The 20,934-nt window shown below is 32.6% G+C and overlaps 1 protein-coding gene across 1 annotated transcript in view; it reads left to right on the top strand.

Moving 5' to 3' along the window:
* The window catches only part of ATG7 (autophagy related 7), a 102,386-nt gene that overhangs the window by 39,047 nt on the left and 42,405 nt on the right, over positions 1–20,934 (top strand). Inside the window, exon 19 of the mRNA XM_077184793.1 lies at positions 4,097–4,219. Within this exon, the coding sequence (XP_077040908.1) occupies positions 4,097–4,219 (123 nt within the window). The remainder of the gene's footprint in view (positions 1–4,096; positions 4,220–20,934) is intronic.

Raw genomic sequence — 20,934 nt, 5'->3', positions numbered from 1 at the left:
ATCATCTCATTTGGGAAATAAAGTCCCTGAGGGTGACAAAATGTTCTCCCAGTTGTGGTGGTGTTCACAGGGGTCCCAGGATGAGGGAAGAGATGAGAATCTTGACTCCATGTTTCACAAGGCTGATTTATGATTTTATTATGTATATTATATTAAAATGATAGAGTAAAACTCTACTAAAAGAATAAAAGAAATTATTTCATCAGAAGGCTTGAAAAGAAAGGAATGAAATGATAAAATTTTGTGACTGACCGGAAAGTCTGAGGCAGCCAGACTGTGATTGGCCATGAATTAGAAACAACCAGATAAGACCAATCAAAGATTCACCTATTGCATCCCACAGCAGCAGATAACCATTGGGTACATTTTGTTCCTGAGTAAAAGAAATTATTTCATCAGAAGTCTTGAAAAGAAAGGAATGACATGATAATAAAATCTTGTGACTGACCAGAGAGTCCAAGCCAGCTGACTGTGATTGGCCATGAATTAAATTATTATAAATATTATATAATTAATATAATTAATATTAATAATATTAATTATAGTAATTATAATTGATATAATTATATTAATTATATATAAACAACCACATGAGCCCAATCCCAGATGCCCCTGTTGCATTCCACAGCAGCAGATAACCATTGGGTACATTTTGTTCCTGAGCCCTCTCAGCTTCTCAGGAGGAAAAATCCTAAGGAAAAGATTTTTCAGAGAATATCCTGGCTGCACCCAGTCACTGCCTGTATCAAAAGGATTTTATTATAGTGGGTCTCTTCTTCAGTGCTGCCTCCTCAGGCAGCACATGTGCTGCTGCAGGTGCTTTTTTGCCTCTCTGATGTGACATTTGTTGGCTCATGTGCCTGGAATTCTGGATTTTAAACTATTTAATAAATACTCCCATTCAGCAGGCCGGCCTCATTGTAAAAAACAAATCAGTAGAATCAGCAAGTCCACTTTTAAATGCAGCTTTTCAGGCTTCTGGGGTTGCTGCTAGGGGAAAAAAATGTTCTTTATTCTTGTGCTTCAGGTTTTTGAGATCCTGTGTGTATGGTCAGATTTGTTACCCAAACCTGAATTTGCCATTGTGGCACCATGGAAGATGTCTGCCCCACAGTGGGAAGAGAAATGTTTAAATCATTCCTTAGCAATAGATGTGGTCAGATTAATGTATACCAGTACAAAACAATCTAAAAATAATGTACCTGAAACTCCTGGATCTGTGACCTTATTAATATTTCATTAATTTTATTAGTATATGTATTAATATTAAGGTAATCTACTGTATTTTTATATAATCGTTTATATTTATATAATTTATAATATCTATAAATTTTATATGAAATAATATATAAATAATAAATAATTAATATAATAATATAATATAGATACAATATAATACCATATTATATGTATTTTTCTATATATTGTATTGTATATATTATTGTGTATAGTATATATTATATAATAATATTATTGTGTATAGTATATATTATATAATAATATAAATATAATATAACAATAGATATTATATAATATGTATAAATAATGTAATCCATATAAATTATATATATAATATAATATAGAAATAATATCATATTTATAAATATTATAGTATATAAATTATGTTATACATCTGTATTATATATAATATAAATTTTAATTTGTGTAGTTATATATACATTTTAATTTGCTTTTGTGGTTCCTCCAAAAATTTTGGGGGGAAGAAAAAGCCAAAAGGCCAAAAACCCCTGCCAGGGTGAGGAATTCCCACAGCCAGGGCTGTGAACACACTCCAGGCTTAGAAATTGGTGCCTGTGCAAGAGACTGCAGCACTTGGGTTGTTTTAGTGGGATTTTGAAACCCAGAATTCTCATGGAATGTGTAAATCCACAGTGCAACCCCACCATATTTAGTGGATAATATTGAGAGGACACATCTCCAAAAAATGCTGAAGTTGCTCGGTTCCCTGTGTTGCATTGTGAATGTTCATGTTATTTCATTTATCTCAGGAATAAAAAACCCACGAAAAATACAAATAAATGCTCCCAATATTGGGGTTTTTTGAATCCTTTTTTCTTTTTTAATTTGTGATTCTATTTATCAGTCATTGCACACACACACTAAACCCCTATGGCAAAAGAAATCTTTAGAGGATGAAGAACAATTCCTGTAGATTCAGGAAAAGAATGAGAAGTGCTAATTTTGATTATTTTAGAAGAAAAAGTGTGATCAGAAAGGTGCCAAATGTTTGATAATCACCTTTTCTATCTGTCTTCCATTTAATAGTTGTGTTTCAGTTGTTTCTGGTTGTGTTTTTTGAAACCTAATTCTGCATTAGATAGTTTTGCATGAAGAGCTGAGTGAGGATCCCAGTGTATTTTTATCAGTAAGCTCAGAATCCTGTCAGCTAAGTATAAATGTGGTTTTTAACGAGCCTGAATTCCAATGTAAGAGCCCATGGGATGTGTTTTGCTGAAGAATGTTGTTGGGCTGGGCAAGTTCCCACACTTTTCTCAATGAATTGGGTGTTTGGGGCCATTAGGAATTGTTAAACTGGGAAGGAGTGAGAGTAATTGTGATTTGATGGATTCTGATGGGAGTATTTCCATTCCTGTGAAAATCCTGCCTTTTCTGGATCCAGGGGGATCCTGGTGATCCTTTCCCTGTCACACATTCTGCTCCTTTCTGTTTAAATGTTTGGTTTTGAGGTTCCTGCATAAATCCCGCTCTGCTGCTTGAGGTTCTGCAGGAAAAGTTGTGTTTGGATGAAATGATGAGAACTTGGAACAAAAATAAAGAAACAATGGATCCTGGCATTGCTCAGGCATAAGTTCTTCCATTTTCTGCTTGCCTGCTGTCCCAAAATGTGTAGGATTGGGGTCATGTTTGATATTTAAATTCCCTTCCCTCAATTGAAATCAGCCTGGCAACTCCTTCCCTAAGGCTGAAATAAACTTCTACAGGCTCAGGCCTTGAGAGGAATAGAAACGAAAACCTCCCAGTTCTTGTAGGAGCTTGTAAAATTGTCCAAATAAAAACTGAACTGGGAAAATTAAAGCAGAAAAATAAAGATACAAGAGCCTCAGGATCATGGATCTCTGGAGGCTGGGGGGTGTTGGGCTTGGGCACCTTCTCAGGGAATTGTTCAGGCTGTCCCAGCAGGGTTCTTTCCCTGCCCTGATATTGGAACAATATTTTGTTGTGTTTTGTGGCACTCTAATGCTCCTTTCATGGCTGAGCAGCCAAGTTCTCCTTCTTGCCCTATTATCTGGCATTAAAAGTGTATTTAAAGCAGGAAATCTTAAACCTTATTATATAATTTATTATATATAATATGACATATAAATGCTATACAATAATATAAATATAATATAAAAATATATTATATATAGATAATAATACAATGTATAAAAATAATATCTTAGGTAAATAATATGATATTTAGAAATATTATATCTATATAATATATGTAATATATATTATATCTATAATATAATATATATTATATAAATATATATTATATAATATTCTAATATGATATATAATGTTAGAAATATATATAAATCTATATATATTATATTATATTATATTATATTATATTATATTTATTATATTATATTATATCATGCCATATCATATATAATTATAATTTATTATCTTATATAGATTATATATAATATAATTTATATAATATAATTATTTAAATTATATTATTTATAATTATGTTTTATTTTATATATATATTGTATTTTATATAGAATTATGTTTTATGTTATATATATTATGTTTTCCTTCTTGCCCTATCATCTGTCATAAAAAATGTATTTAAAGCAGGACATCTTGAACCTTATTATTTAATTAATATAATTAATACTTAAACCATTTCTCTTCCCTCTTTCTTCCACCTTTCCTCACTGTAGAGATTGAGTTGGCAAAAATTATTGTTTTATTCTCGGTCATTTTTACCTGGTTGCAGTATCCAGGCATTTTCTGAGTGCTCAGAAAGAATCTGCTTTTATTTTGTCAGCCAAATATGAGGATGAATCAGATTCTGGGTATTACATTTGAAATATTTCTCCGTGTGTTTATTTGGCAGGTCCTTGAGCAGTATGAACGAGAAGGGTTTCATTTCCTAGCCAAAGTTTTTAATTCTTCACATTCCTTCTTGGAAGACTTGACAGGTCTGACTTTATTACACCAGGAGACACAGGCTGCTGAGGTAAGCAAATATCATTTGGATGTTAATTAATCATGTGATCAAATGATAGAATTGAGCAGTGGAATTTCATTTACAGAATGATTGACACAATGACTTAGACATTCTCTAAAATAAACTGTAACTTTATCTGAGTCTTTAAATATTATTTTTAAAGGAAACAGGTGACTTGGGTTGTGCACTGTGAGGAATTTAATTGCAATTTTTGGTCAATTAAAATGTAATTATGCCTCTTGATGGATTATGATATGGGGGAAATGCTGTTTACCTGTCTAGTGACAAAAAACGGAATGTGGGCAGAAACTTGGGGATGTTTGATCTCATGGACAGCAGCACTGGTGATAACAACCCAATATTGAGTTGTGTTCCATAAAAACTCAAACAGGTGTCTCCTAATATTATATTTAACAGTGATTTGTGTTCCTTCCTCCCTCTGCCAGTATCTCTACCCTTGTACCTCATCATTCATTTTCTCACAGCTGTGTCCCAGGGATGCTTCTGAAGCAGAGATCATTCAGTCCCTGCAGCCTGTGCAGGTGCTGCAGCTGTTTTATCAGCTGGAAAGGGTCCACAGGGCTTCTTAAGAAAGTTTGGGGTGGAGCACGAGGACATGGCTCTCTGTTACATGTTTAACCTTGGAAAAATAATTGTAGAACATGCTGGAAACATCTGTCAAATACCTAATGCATTCTGACATGAGCATGGGCATACCCAGAAAAAAATTCTAGGTATTTCTAGGTATATCTAGCTCATATATATGCCTAGAAAAAATTTTAGGTATATCTATCTCATATATATATATATATATATATATATATATATATATATATGAAAAGAGGGCTATATTTTATATATATATATATATATAAAAGAGGGATATAAAGATATAAATATATATAGTCATTTATAATTGTAGAACATGCTGGAAACAACTGTCAAATACCTAATGACATCAGCATGGGCATACCCAGAAAAAATTCTAGGTATTTCTAGGTATATCTAGCTCATATATATATATATATATATATATATATATATATATATATATATATATATATATATATATATATATATGAAAAGAGGGATATATATATATATATATATATATATATATATATAAAAGAGGGATATAAAGATATAAATATATATATTCATTTATAATTGTAGAACATGCTGGAAGCAACTGTAAAATACCTAATGCATTCTGACATCAGCATGGGCATACCCAGAAAAAAATTCTAGGTATATCTAGCTCATATGCATACCTAGAAAAAAATTTTAAGTATATCTATCTCATATATATATATACATATATATGAAAAGAGGGCTATATATATATATATAAATAAAAGAGGGATATAAAGATATAAATATATATATTCATTTATAATTGTAGAACATGCTGGAAACAACTGTCAAATACCTAATGCCATCAGCATGGGCATACCCAGAAAAAAAATCTAGGTATTTCTAGGTATATCTAGCTCATATGTATACCTAGAAAAAATTTTAGGTATATCTATCTCATATATATATATATATATATATGAAAAGAGGGCTATATATTTATATATATATATATATATAAATATAAAAGAGGGATATAAAGATATAAATATATATATTCATTTATATCCCTCTTTTATAGATATTATATATATCCCTCTTATTTATATATATATATTTTATATATATATATCCCTCTTATTTTTTATATAATATATATATATATGAAAAGAGGGCTATATATTTATATGTATAAAAAATATAAAAGAGGGATATAAATATATAAAAATATATATATTTATATCCCTCTTTTATATTTATACGTATATATATCCCTCTTTTTTTATATGTATATATTTTATATATATATCTCTCTCTTATTTTTATATATATATATATATATATATATATATATATATATATATATATATATATATATATATGAGAGGGATCCAAGAAGGGAAAACAAGCACCCTTTAACACCTGCCATCATTAACAGTAGTAATAATTAAAGTCTGATTGCCAGGCCTGACTTTCAGTAACTTTCAGCTTGCTAACATAAAATTTAAGAAAAAATAAAATTATTAATGTATTATTTAGCAGGTATTAACCCATAAATGCCTTTGGCAGCTTCACAATAGGTGTTTGTTAATGAAGTTTTAGATATTCTCTACAAAATGCAGAGTCTGGTGGCACTTACTGCAACTTATTAAGTCCAAAGTTTTGCTTCAAACCCAGAATTTGTGTCCTTCCAAAAATCCTGGGGTATTTTAGTGAAATTTATGCCATGAAATCCCTGCTCAGAGATAGAAAATGGGACACACTTATAAATATACTTTATAAGTATAAAAGTATTTGCAGAGCTCATGCTTTCAGATTAGGATATTGCCATCAAACCAGGGAGCTTGCTTGGTTCTTCCCTCTAGGATTGCTGCATTTTTGGGAAAATCCATCTTGTTCAGCAGTTGAACAGTCTTGGTGAGTCTGTGTTTTTGAATGGCAAAGGCTGATTATTTATGGAGATTCTGGAGCAGCCCTGCTTGCTTTGGGTTAAAAACCAGCTCTTTGTTACATTTTGCCACTGAAAATCATTATATTTTGGCTCTGGTTGTTTTGTGCTCCTTCACAAGTCTCTCAGGTCATCATCTGGGGCAATTCTTCAATTTTTGAAGTGCACAAGAGAGTGCTTTTAATATCTTTTCTGCAGAATTACTCTCCTGTCTTGAGCTCCTTTTCTCTTGTATTTTGAGCTCCTTTTTCTCACGCTGCAGCTGGGGATTGTGAGAGTCTGTAAAATGATTTTTTGGGTTTCTGGCTGCTTTGGAGCTGCTCTTGGCAGAATGGTCCCTAAAATGGAGCCATTGGATTTGAAGGTTGGTGCTCTTTGATTTGAGATATTCTCAATACACCCTAAAGACTGCAGCAAGAGCACTGAGAGGTTTCACCAGGTGTGGATGGCCTGGTTTGGGATGGGAATGTTTCATTTTTCTGCTGGGAAATTATCTGCTTTTCATCACTCAGAGAGATTTTGTGGATTATTGATACATTTAGAGGCCATAAAATGGCTCCTGGTAACTGCAGATTTTTCCTTTCCTCCTGTCTAGTAAAATCTATCCAGAACTATAAAGAAAATAGACTTGTAAAGTTAGATGTCATCCAACCTTTATTTACCCAGTAACATCATAATTGGGTTGTAATTCCATGTATAAATCCCTGATATTTCCCTAATAAATCTGCATCTGATAGGAGAACCACTCAATCTTGTGCTTGTTTTTAAAAGGTTCTCTGTTAAAATGTGCATTCACTCAGAGCTTTTCGCTGAACATTTTGCCAACATTTTGTCTGCATGCCAAGCAATCCTAATGAATGAAAAAAAAAAGGATTCATGCTAATAAAATACTCAGAGAAAATATAGACAACTCAAGAGTGTTTTGGTGTGGTCAGAAAAAGTGTTGTGCTGCTCTTATGTTTCAAATTTTTAAAATATTTTTTAGTTTTAGTTCACCTAAATGCTTTGCTGCTGTTGTGATGTGTGTGTAAAAGTGCTTTCGTGAGAATGTTTTTTCCTAAGTATTGAGTTTGCATAAAAGAGAATCTGGATAAGTTGTGCATGTTCTGTAGGAGTGACTGTTAAATACAACATTTTTGGATATATAGCCTGAATTTCCACAAAAACTGCCCCCACATTGTTAGCACCAAGTGTGTTTGCCCAGATTTAAGGAACACAACTTGCAGTAAGATATGAGAGACCTTTCACTTAGTGAAAATCTCTTTTTACTTGCACTGTTTAATTCCTATTCCAGGGCTGTGCTGTTGACCGTAATATTTAACATATTTAAATATCTTCATAGTTTTAATACATTTAAAACTTAATTAACTGAAACATTTCGTACATTTTTTAAAAATATGTTTAAAATTTTAATAGATTTAAATAGGTTTAAAGTTGATACAAATTGCAGGACTTTTAGTCAACAGAACACCTATTTCTTAAATCACAAATGTTCCCTGTGGCTCCCTTAGCATGACAATTAATAAACAATAACACCAGCAAAATTTCCTATCCTGTCCTGAACTGACTGCCCATTTCAGGCATCTGCTCCTGCTACATCTGCCTTTAATTTGGCTTCTCTGCAACCTTTATTTTTCATTTTTGTCCCCCAGTTGGATCTCTCTGTGCAGCTTGGGCAGCAGGCTGTGCTGCCCCAGGCTGGGAGGGGAACTCCCCTGGCAGCACTCAGCCCTGTTTGCCCTGGATTTGTTCATCTGGGGAGCTCAGCCTGAGCTGAGGGAAGCTCAGAATTTCTGGTTTCCACATCACTCAGGCTCCTTTCTGCACAGCTCAGCTTCTAAACTTGACCCTTGCTCACCCTGCAGTCAGGTGGAATGGCTGGGCTTGAAATAGAGGCAGCCTGAGCATCCTTGGGCTGTTCATCAGGGCTGGGGTGGGGAAATGGAGGCAGAAATGGGAATTATTTCCAGGTCACAGCTTGGCTGGGCTGCCCAGCACTGTTCCATATCAATGCATCCCTAAACCCAACTGCTTTGATCCCCACATGCTCCAGATTAACCCTACAAAGGGTTAATATATAGATGAATATAATATAATATAATATAATATAATATAATATAATATAATATAATATAATATAATATAATATAATATAATATAATATAATATAATATAAATAATGTATATAATATATATAATATATATAATATATAATATAATTAATATAATTAATATAATTAATATAATATGATACAATATCATACAATATAATACAATATATCTTCTATTATATATTATTAATATAATATATAATTAATATAATATAATATCATACAATATAATACAGATACATCTTCTATTATATATTATTAATATATAATATAATGTAATATAATGTAATATAATGTAATATAATGTAATATAATGTAATATAATGTAATATAATGTAATATAATGTAATGTAATGTAATAAATATAATATAATATAATATAATATAATTAATATAATATGATACATTATCATGCAATATAATACAATATATCTTCTATTATATATTATTAATATAATATATAATTAATATAATATTATATAATATCATACAATATAATGCAGATACATCTTCTATTATATATTATTAATATATAATGTAATATAATGTAATATAATGTAATATAATGTAATATAATGTCATATAATTTAATAAATATAATTAATACAATATCATACAATATAATACAATATATCTTCTATTATATATTATTAATATAATATATAATTAATATAATATGATATAATATAATACAATATAATACAGATACATCTTCTATTATATATTATTAATATATAATGTAATATAATGTCATATAATGTCATATAATGTCATATAATATAATAAATATAATTAATATAATTAATATATGATACAATATCATACAATATAATACAATATATCTTCTATTATATATTATTAATATAATATATAATTAATAGAATATGATATAATATAATACAATATAATACAGATACATCTTCTATTATATATTATTAATATATAATGTAATATAATGTAATATAATGTAATATAATGTAATATAATATAATAAATATAATTAATATAATATGATACAATATCATACAATATAATACAATATATCTTCTATTATATATTATTAATATAATATATAATTAATATAATATGATATAATATAATATAATATAATATAGATACATCTTCTATTATATATTATTAAAATATAATATAATATAATATAATATAATATAATATAATATAATATAATATAATATAATATAATATAATATAATATATTATGTATACAATGTATAGGTGTAAAGATGCTTTTCCTCTGAAATTTTTAAGTCAATCTCAAGTTTTCTCCTCCTCATTCACATTTCTAATTCAAAGTTTTCTCCTCCCAATTCACAGCTTTGCTGATATGCTCCACTCAGTGCTCTCTGCAATTCTCTGTAATTCTCATTTCTCTCTGCCATGAGACACAAGTGTAAATAAATATACTTTTCTAACTTTGCATTTCAATTCCTGAATTACTTGGATGCTTTCCTGCTTTCATCAGGATGAAAGAAGGTTATAAAACACACGTCAGAAATAAAATTTTCACTTGGTTTTCTGATTAAAAAACAAGAAGGGGTAGAAGCTGCAATCCAAGAGGGTCATGAAGAGCTTTGGGGAAAAAAAATCAAATCTGTAGCAGAGTTCCTATATTTGAATGTGAATTGAAAGGTCAGGTGTGGTGCCAGCAGGTCATTATGTCTGTCTTGTTTTACTTCAGTAAAATAACAACAGTAAAATAATAAATTTTACTTTTTACTTCAGTGATGTTGTATCTCAAGTTTCTGTCTCTCACAAAAAGTGTGGTGTCTGTAGTTTCTGTCACAAGTTCTTGCAGTCAGTGAATGAGGCCTCTTTGGCATTTCCAAAATCCTTTTTCTGCATCCCAAACAATCCTAATGAATGAAAAAAAGAAAAGGATTCATGCTAATAAAATACTCAGAGAAAATACAGACAACTCAATTTTATAATTTCTAGACTTCTCTGAGGTTTGTGCCTGAGCATTTTTCAGGCATTTCTTGAGGAACAAGTCTTAGCTGCAGAATAAGCAGTTGGTATGAAAAAGGAACTTGGTGCTTGTCCTAATTTGGAAGAAAATTCCAAATTTCCAGTGTGCTTTTCTATTAAAAATATCCTGCTTGTTTCTGATTCTGCATTATATTATGCAGTGTATTTGATGCTGAAACAATAACATATGAAGAGCCAAAAAAAAAAAAACCCCAAGCAAAACAGAAAAACCCAGCTACAACAATATTGTAACAGCAAATTCTCTAACTTGGCAGTTTTGCTCTGTTAGCCAAGTATTATTCAGAATGTAATTTTATTTGGTGCTATGAAAACTTCTTAAAGAAATCATTACTGATGGGTAGCCCAAAATTAACATTTGAGACTTTTCTGTGACTGTGAGCTTTTGTGTTTTCCTTCATGTTTTTAATCTGGTGCATTTCTGGAGAAATTAATTTTGACAGATTCAGGCCTGCCCTGGAATTTCTTTCTTAAGAGATTAAGAGATTTAATTTGTTTTCTTTCTTTTTTTCTTTTGGAGTTTTCTCATGATGTCGATTAGTGTCATCATTTTTCTTCATTTATCAAGTAATGTTTCCTGGCTCTTTGAACAATGGTTTTGCTTTTTTGGTTTCTTTTTCTGCTGATGCTTTTTGCTGCTTTTGGAAGGGTTTAGAAGTAAAGTGGTGCCTCTGTGTGCTCCCAAACTTGAGCTCCTCGCCTTTCCCCTGATACCTTCAATGATAATTTCAATTATTCTCATTAATTACATTCACATGATCTTCCTGGGACTGACATCAGAGAGTGATATGCACAAATACTCCTGTTTCATGAGATAGCTGAAGAAATGTGAGTTTGTCCCTTCAGGGCAGGGAGGGGCTTGTGCAGACATTTATTTGTTTGGAGAGAAGGACAGTTGGTTGGTATCTAGTTATATCATTTTGGTTTGAAATGTCAAATATATGGGGAAAAAAAAGCACTGAAAGAAATGGAACAATGACATTTGGGTTAGCAACAGGTTTTGTTGGTTTATATATTTTTCATAGGGTTGTTTTTTGATGTCTCTTCATGAGGTCAGGCACAAATTAATTTACAATTAAGGGTTTTTTTTTTTTAGCTCAATTGCTATCTTAGTGTCAAAACATTGATAGAGTTTAAATCTCTGTGTAAAATGTCACAGTCCATCTCCTGAAACTATAAAATGGAAAGTAATAGGAATAAATCTCTTATCTGTAATAATCTATGTCTGTAATAATCTATAATAGGAATAAATCTATGATCTATAATATAATCTATGTCTATAATAATCTATAATAATAATAATAATCTATGTCTATAATAATCTATAATAATCCTATATATTATTTATAGGAATAAATCTCTTATCTAGAATAATCTATAATAATCTATGTCTATAATAATCTATTATAGGAATAAATCTCTTATCTAGAATAATCTATGTCTATAATAATTTATACTAGGAATAAATCTCTTATCTATAATAATCTATGTCTGTAATAATCTATAATAGGGATAAATCTATGATCTATAATAATCTGTGTCTATAATAATCTATAATAGGGATAAATCTATGATCTATAATAATCTGTGTCTATAATAATCTATAATAGGGATAAATCTATGATCTATAATAATCTGTGTCTGTAATAATCTATTATAGGAATAAATCTATGATCTATAATAATCTATGTCTGTAATAATCTATTATAGGAATAAATCTATGATCTATAATAATCTATGTCTCTAATGATCTATAATAGGAATAAATCTATGATCTACAATAATCTATGCCTATAATAATCTATAATAGGAATAAATCTCTTATCTATAATAATCTATGTCTATAATAATCTATTCTAGGAATATGTCTATAATGATCTATAATAGGAATAAATCTCTGATCTACAATAATCTATGTCTATAATAATCTATAATAGGAATAAATCTATGATCTATAATATAATCTATGTCTATAATAATCTATAATAGGAATAAATCTATGATCTATTATAATCTATGTCTATAATAATCTATAATAGGAATAAATCTATGATCTATAATAATCTATGTCTATAATAATCTATAATAGGAATAAATCTATTATCTACAATAATCTATGTCTATAATGATCTATAATAGGAATAAATCTCTGATCTACAATAATCTATGTCTATAATAATCTATTATAGGAATAAATCTATATAATAATTTATGTCTATGATAACCTATAATAGGAATATGACTATAATAATCTATAATAGGAATAAATCTATGATCTCCTCACTTTTTATGTGAGGGGAAGAGGCTTTGCAAGAAGGACCTGGACTAAACCTGGAGCAGCATTAATGTGCACTCTGTTCTCAGTAATTTTGCAGACAGTAACTGCTGGCTGGTTTTCCTCTTTGTGAGCAGTATTGATCAGTGATGTGATCAGGATCAGCCCTTCTCTCCCACAGGGGGTTTCTGGCCTTTTTGGGCTTTTCTTTTTTAATAAGAATCCAGTTGCAGCCCAGTTCAGAGGTGCCCTGCTCTTCTTCATGCCTCATTTTCACTGTCCTAGTCAGGTCAGCACCTAAACAAGGAGTACAAAATAATGTTTTGATTTGTGCTCTGCTGGTAAATGATGTCAAATTGTACTTTATTTAAGATTTTAGAGTAATTTTAGCTAATGATGAACAGAGCATCCCAACATTTTGCTAGACTGAAGCTGTAAAATCTTTATTTGGAGAAGCAGTTCTCTTCTAGAAAGTTTCAAATTCCATTGACTCTTCTTCCTTTGAAGAAAAAAATCTCCAGTAAAGGAGAAGTAATGAAATTCAGGCATTAAATCTCTTCCATTCCAATTTACTTTGTCACAAAGAAGAATGAATAGGCAGTTCAAGATGCTTTCTGTTATTCTCATGTGAAGAATAAGACATTACACAACACTGATGAACTTAATTCTAATTAAGACCATAAATCCTACAATGTGCATCTCAGTCCAAGAGTATATGAGTGCTTGTTCAAATCAAATCAAATTTTATAGCAGAGGAAATTCTGCTGCTGGCCAAATCAGTGCCAGATTTCAATAAACACCAATTGTTGTAGCCTTGCCCAGAGGTGCTGGGGATGTCTTGGGGCAGGGCTGCCTCAGCACCCCCTCAAGTGTTAATTAAGTCACTTCATTAGGGATCAATGTGCTCTGATCATCCATGAGCCTGTGAAATGTTGTCCACCAGATCATTTTCATTGTTAGCCATGTTTGCCTGCTCCTGACAATCCAGATTTCCTCTGGAAACACCTCCTGGACTTCTCTGATTGTCACCAGCTGATTGTCACCCCAAAGCCCCTCTGCACCAGCAGCAGCAGCTTCTTTTCAACTTTGGGGCCAATTTTCCTGTAAATATAGGTGGAATATAGGAAATATATGGGAATATGTATAGGTAGGATAGGTGTAAATATAGGCGGAATATAGGAAATATATAGGAATAAATATAGGGATCAATGTCCTCTGATCATCCATGAGCCTGTGGAATGTTGTCCACCAGATCATTTTCATTGTTAGCCATGTTTGCCTGCTCCTGACAATCCAGATTTCCTCTGGAAACACCTCCTGAACTTCTCTGATTGTCACCAGCTGATTGTCACCCCAAAATCCATCTGCACAAGCAGCAGCAGCTTCTTTTCAACTTTGGGGCCAATTTTCCTGTAAATATAGGTGGAATATAGGAAAATTTTCAGAATAAATATAGGGATCAATGTCCTCAGATCATCCATGAGCCTGTGAAATTTTGTCCACCAGGTTATTCTCATTGTTAACTGTAATACTCATTGTTAACTTTGTTAACTGATTCCTGACAATCCAGATTTCCTCTGGAAACACCTCCTGGGCTTCTCTGATTGTCACCAGCTGATTGTCACCTCAAAACCCCTCTGCACCAGCAGCACCAGTTTCTTTTCAACTTTGGGACCAATTTTCCTGTAAATATAGGTGGAATATAGGAAATATGTAGGAATATATATAGGGATCAATGTGCTCTGATCATCCATGAGCCTGTCAAATGTTGTCCACCAGATTATTCTCATTGTTAACCATGTTTGCCTGCTCCTGACAATCCAGATTTCCTCTGGAAACATCTCCTGGACTTCTCTGAGGGCATTTCTGTGAGCCCCTGCAGGCAATTCTCACATCCCCCAAGTGCTTTGGTGCTCTGTTACTGTCACCAGCTGATTGTCACCCCAAAACCCCTCTGCACAAGCAGCAGCAGCAGCTTCTTTTCAACTTTGGGGCCAATTTTCCTGTAAATATAGGTGGAATATAGGAAATTTTTTGGAATATATTTAGGGATCAATGTCCTCAGATCATCCATGAGCCTGTGAAATGTTGTCCACCAGATCATTTTCATTGTTAGCCATGTTTCCCTGCTCCTGACAATCCAGATTTCCTCTGGAAATACCTCCTAAACTTCACTGATTGTCACCCCAAAACCCCTCTGCACCAGCAGCAGCAGCTTCTTTTCAACTTTGGGGCCAATTTTCCTGTAAATATAGGTGGAATATAGGAAATATATGGGAATATATATAGGTAGGATAGGTGTAAATATAGGTGGAATATAGGAAATATATAGGAACAAATATAGGGATCAATGTGCTCTGATCATCCATGAGCCTGTGAAATGTTGTCCACCAGATCATTTTCACTGTTAACCATGTTTGCCTGCTCCTGACAATCCAGATTTCCTCTGGAAACACCTCCTGAACTTCTCTGATTGTCACCAGCTGATTGTCACCCCAAAATCCATCTGCACAAGCAGCAGCAGCTTCTTTTCAACTTGGGGCCAATTTTCCTGTAAATTTAGGTGGAATATAGGAAATATATAGGAAATGGCAATAAATGAAGTCGACTGAAATGTGAAGAGCTGCTGGAAAATGCTGTGGGTTCAGCACAGCCTCTCTTCAATGCCAGCAGTTGCTAAGTCACAGAGGAAATTAAGCCCCACAAATTTTAAGAACAGAACATCAATTTTAAGCCATGCTCCTAGGTGGAAATCTCATATGGAAAACTCTTTGTGAGCAATTTCTCAGCTTAAATTTTGACCGTGGCTCAGGGTTTCTTCCTTTGTGAACCATGAAATAATTTTACCAGAGTGAGTGTTTAAAGATTTGCATCCCTGTTGCTGCTGAGTTTTGGTTGACACTAATTTATAAAACAGACAGGTTGGAGAGCCTTTAAAATGAATATTAACCTGGCTCTTGCTGGCCTGAGCTCTCTTTCTGTTTGAATGTTTTCCTGGTGTTTGCACTTTAATGAACATCTCTGCAAAGTGCTGGTGTTTCCTTTCCCTCACTGTAGTTCGGGTTCTCCTGAAGTTTCCTTTTTCCAACATTTTTTGGAACACATTAAAACCTGGCTCTCAGCTGAAATCTGCCATACAGAATAGGTTTTTTTATGGAATTGGCTGCAGTCCTGGAGAAACCACCTGATATCTTCAGAGTGATAAAAATTAATGGCCAATTCTGTAGTTAAAACCGAGCTTTGATTCCAAGATGAGCCACTTTGTGCTTGAGAAGATAAGGATTGGTTCTCTCTTATCTCTTCAGTGATAATTTCTCCTTAGCAGTGACTTATCTTAGTTGATTTAAAGTCAAATTAGTTGGAAAGTAAAATCTTGTAAATTGTAAATGAAAGTTGTGCCTGACCTCACAAAGAGACATCCAAAAAGTCTGCATTGTTGTACATGTAATAAAAAATTAGCCAAGAGAAAAGTGTCTCACTTTTAAGCTTGGAGATCATAACATTAAAAAAAGAAAAAAAATTTTACGATGAGTTTCTGTTTTCTTGGTCTCTCAACCTTTAAAAACCCCACTCTAGGTATTAAATAATGTGCTTTAAATTAGTGCTGAGTTATTACATTTTGTAGTGTTGAGTTTGGAGGACCAGAGCTTTTTCTACATGGGATATTTTATAAAGCAAAAGCTGCTTGTGAGTTACTGAGTTTATTAGTTTCATGTACTGGCAAACTTTTTGTTATCCTATGGGTGTGGTGAGGATTTTTAGTCATTTATTTGTTATATAGCAACCTTAAAATAATGCTGTTTTACTGGATAAATAGGAGTGGTTTTGGTAAATAGAAAATGCTAGACCTGCAAATCTAACAGCAGAACTTTTACAGAGTTAGGCTGAGCTGCAGGCCTTGGTAGGAGGGAAATTCATGGCTAAAATGGGATTAGGATCAGCCCCCAGAGCTGATTTGAAGTCTGTGTGTAGCAGTTCTGCTGCCATCTCTGTGCAGGAAGGTGGATGTGCAGATGTTGTCTGATTATTGACGTGTAAAATATTGCAAAATGGCCATTTCATGGACTCTATTCCAGTTAAAACACAAAAGTAAATGGAATAAAAGTGATCTAATTAGAATGACCTTAAAGCTGTGAGATTATGGAAATAATAATAATAATAATAATAATAATAATAATAATAATAAGTAGTAGTAGTATTGTTTTGTTGTTGTTATTAGAAATATAATAAAAATTTGGATAATAACAATTAAAAATAAAATAACAAATAATTGTATAGTAATAAAAATAAATAATAAATAAATAAAAATAATAAATAAAATAATGAATAATAAATAATAATAAAATGATGAATAAATAATACAAATATATATTAATATAAATATATAGTAATATAAATAATATATAATATATAATAATATAAATAATAAAATTTTGTTAATAATAAAAATAATAAAATATTTTAATAATATTATATTTAATAATAAAATATTTTAATAATAAGATAATAAAAATTGGGGTAAAAATCTCTAAGTGTGCAAGTACATCAGTACTTTGTCATCTGAAAATGAGAGTTCTGTTGAAGTGCTTGTTCTATACAAAATAAACTGCTGTAATTGTAAAGTACTGACTCAAGCCCACCAGGCAATGAATTTAATCCCCTGCAAGTCAAGTGTGAAATCCAATAGGTTTGTCAACAAATACAAAAAACCCATGGTTAGGAAATAGGTACAAACTGTGATTTAGGTGGAGATAACTGCTTAGAGGCTTGTTGATTTTTTGGGAACTAAAGGAAATCAGTCTCAGAAATAGAGAAGGGAGGCACAAGTAAACCTGTAAAGAATTAAGCAACCACTTTGCAGCCTCTCAAGGGGATAGGGGTTAAGAGATACAGCATTAAAAGTCTTTATGTTGTTGAAAAGTTTATTTGTCTGATGTCTACTGAGACAGCCTGCCAACAACAGCAAAGCCAATGCAAGTCAGAAAGAGAAAACTCCTCCTGGAAGAGAACATGAAGGCATAACAAAGCTCTTTAGAAATATTCAGCAGCTGGTTTTGCTAATGCTTCTTGGTTATTTTAAAAAATAACCAATTTGATCGGAATACTAAAATATAGATTAAATCCAGAAAGCAGAAATATCAAATGCAAAGAAGCTTCTTTTAGGGCTTGGAAATAACATCTTATTTTGTATTTGCATCTTCTCTGCCTGGTACCCTTTTCAGATGTAGTAAGAATGAAAATCCAGCCTCAGTTTCATGAGTGCCTGGCCCCAGGTATCAGAATTTCTTAGATAAGAGCCTATTGCCTGTGCAGGAAGAGATGCAATGAGTTTCAGGAGTTAGCCCCTCTCAAGGGCATAGGGGTTAAGAGATGCAGTTTTAAAAGTCTTTATGTTGTTGAAAAGTTTATTTGTCTGATGTCTACTGCCAACAACAGCAAAGCCAATCAATGCAAGTCAGAAGGAGAAAACTCCTCCTGGAAGAGAACACGAAGGCATAACAAAGCTCTTTAGAAATATTACAGTGCAGCAGCTGGTTTTGCTAATGCTTCTTGGTTATTTAAAAAAAATAACCAATTTGATCTGAATACCAAAATATAGATTAAATCCAGAAAACAGAAATACCAAATGCAAAGAAGCTTCTTTAAGGGCTTGGAAATAACATCTTATTTTGTATTTGCATCTTCTCTGCCTGGTACCCTTTTCAGATCTTGTAAGAATGAAAATCCAGCCTCAGTTTCATGAGTGCCTGGCCCTAGGTATCAGAATTTCTTAGATAAGAAGAGCCTATTGCCTGTGGAGGGAGAGATGCAATGAGTTTCAGGAGTTAGCCCCTCTCAAGGGCATAGGGGTTAAGAGATACAGTTTTAAAAGTCTTTATGTTGTTGAAAAGTTTATTTGTCTGATGTCTACTGCCAACAACAGCAAAGCCAATCAATGCAAGTCAGAAAGAGAAAACTCCTCCTGGAAGAGAACACGAAGGCATAACAAAGCTCTTTAGAAATATTACAGTGCAGCAGCTGGTTTTGCTAATGCTTCTTGGTTATTTTTAAAAAGTCATCATCTAAGGCCTAATTCCCTTTGTCTTCTCACTGTGAGTAGCTGCAGTGTGTGCAGCTTGCTGGCCCATGAGTCATTCTCCCCACTCATGCTATTTCTTTGGATAGCCCTTGTAAAAACATGCATTTTGTGGCAGTTGTCTTAGCTGGCAGTGGAGGAGGCTTTTTTCCCTGCCTGGTGAGTGATTTATGTGTGCTGATCTCTGGATCTGCCTTTGCCACACATGGTGCCTGTGGAAACACGGCTGGTGCTGTACTGGGATTGCTGTGCTCACCTTTCTGCAAGGGTAACTCAGGCACTAAACTCATTGCATCTCTTCCTCCACAGGCAACAGGCTCTCATCTAAGAAATTCTCATACCTTGGGCTTCTTTTCGGGGCCAGGCAGTCATAAAACTGAGGCTTTTAATTCTTACCAGAATTTAAGGATTTTCATTTCAGGATTTTCATTCTTACTAGATCTGGAAAGGGTAACGGGCAGAGAAGATGCAAATGCAAAATAAGATGTTATTCCCAGGCCCTAAAAGAAATTTTTTTGCATTTGGTACTTCTGCTTTCTGGATTTAATCTATATTTTAGTATTTGGATCAAATTGTTGAATGCATTTAACATGCAATTTAATATGGTTTAATTTGGAGATCTGTGCCTGCAGATTATGTTTGGGTTGCTCAACAAAGTAAAATCTTGATTATAGCCAAACATTTTGATAAAGTCCAAGGAGCTGAATGTGACTTTTCTTTTTAGATTAAATGAGAGTTGGCTGTGGGAGATTGGGGAAAAGGAAGTAATGCTGTTAAATAGCATTTTAGTTAAGTTGAGGCCTGAAGGTCACAAAGTTTTCTGCTAAATATCATTTTAGTTAAACATCATTTTAGTTAAGTTGAGGCATGATGGTCACAAAGTTTTCTGTTAAATATCATTTTAGTTAAATATCATTTTATTAAGGTTGAGGCATGATGGTCACAAAGTTTTCTGCTAAGTGAGGTTAAATTCCAGCAAGGTTAAGGTCAGTGCTAACATCCCTTTAGGTAGGAGCTGCTGGAGGATGCTGCAGGAGCTTTCAGGACAGTACTAGCAAAAAAGTCAGTGTATTTTTGGGAAATTGGTAGGATTTAAGCTCCCTTGTGAAATAGAAGAATGCTGTTTTCATTAAGAAATTTCTAAATTGAAGAATAAACGTTCTGATCATTGTGTCCTCTGCATTTGAAGGCCAATATTCCCAGTTGTAGCACAAAGTCTGCTAGAACCTTCTGGTGAGATTGTTTTTTTTTTATTCTTCTGTTTAAAAGCCAAGAAAAAGAGCTTGTGGCAGAGAAAAGTGCCTATAGAATAGCCTGGCTGTTTGGGATTGTTATTTTAATGGGAAGGGATGAGGTAATAGAGCACAGCAATAACCAGCAAGCTGCAATCTTTGACTCCAGCATCAACAACTCCACAGGCCTGATCCTTATTGGACTTTATTTTTTAATTTGGGAGGAAAGGGGGGGAGCTCTGATTAGCATATCTGTTTCAGGAAGAGTATCAAGAGCTCTCTAATTTCATATTTAAATCTGGGAACTGATTAATACTGGAGGCATGCAGAGAGCTCTAACATGAAGGCTGTTGTTACTATAGTGAGCTGCTATTACAGACATCACAAGACTTGTTATACAAGGAAACATGATTACCTTGGATTAAAGGAGTTGCCAACGGCTTGAAGGATTTATTGGTGCTGCTGCTGCTTGGAGTTATGTATAACTTCATTATTTTGTTGAAAA

Source organism: Agelaius phoeniceus, chromosome 11 (assembly GCF_051311805.1).
Source record: "Agelaius phoeniceus isolate bAgePho1 chromosome 11, bAgePho1.hap1, whole genome shotgun sequence".
Lineage (NCBI taxonomy): Eukaryota > Metazoa > Chordata > Aves > Passeriformes > Icteridae > Agelaius > Agelaius phoeniceus.
Note: the sequence above shows the minus strand (reverse complement) of the source record. Positions and strands in the feature narration are given on the sequence as shown.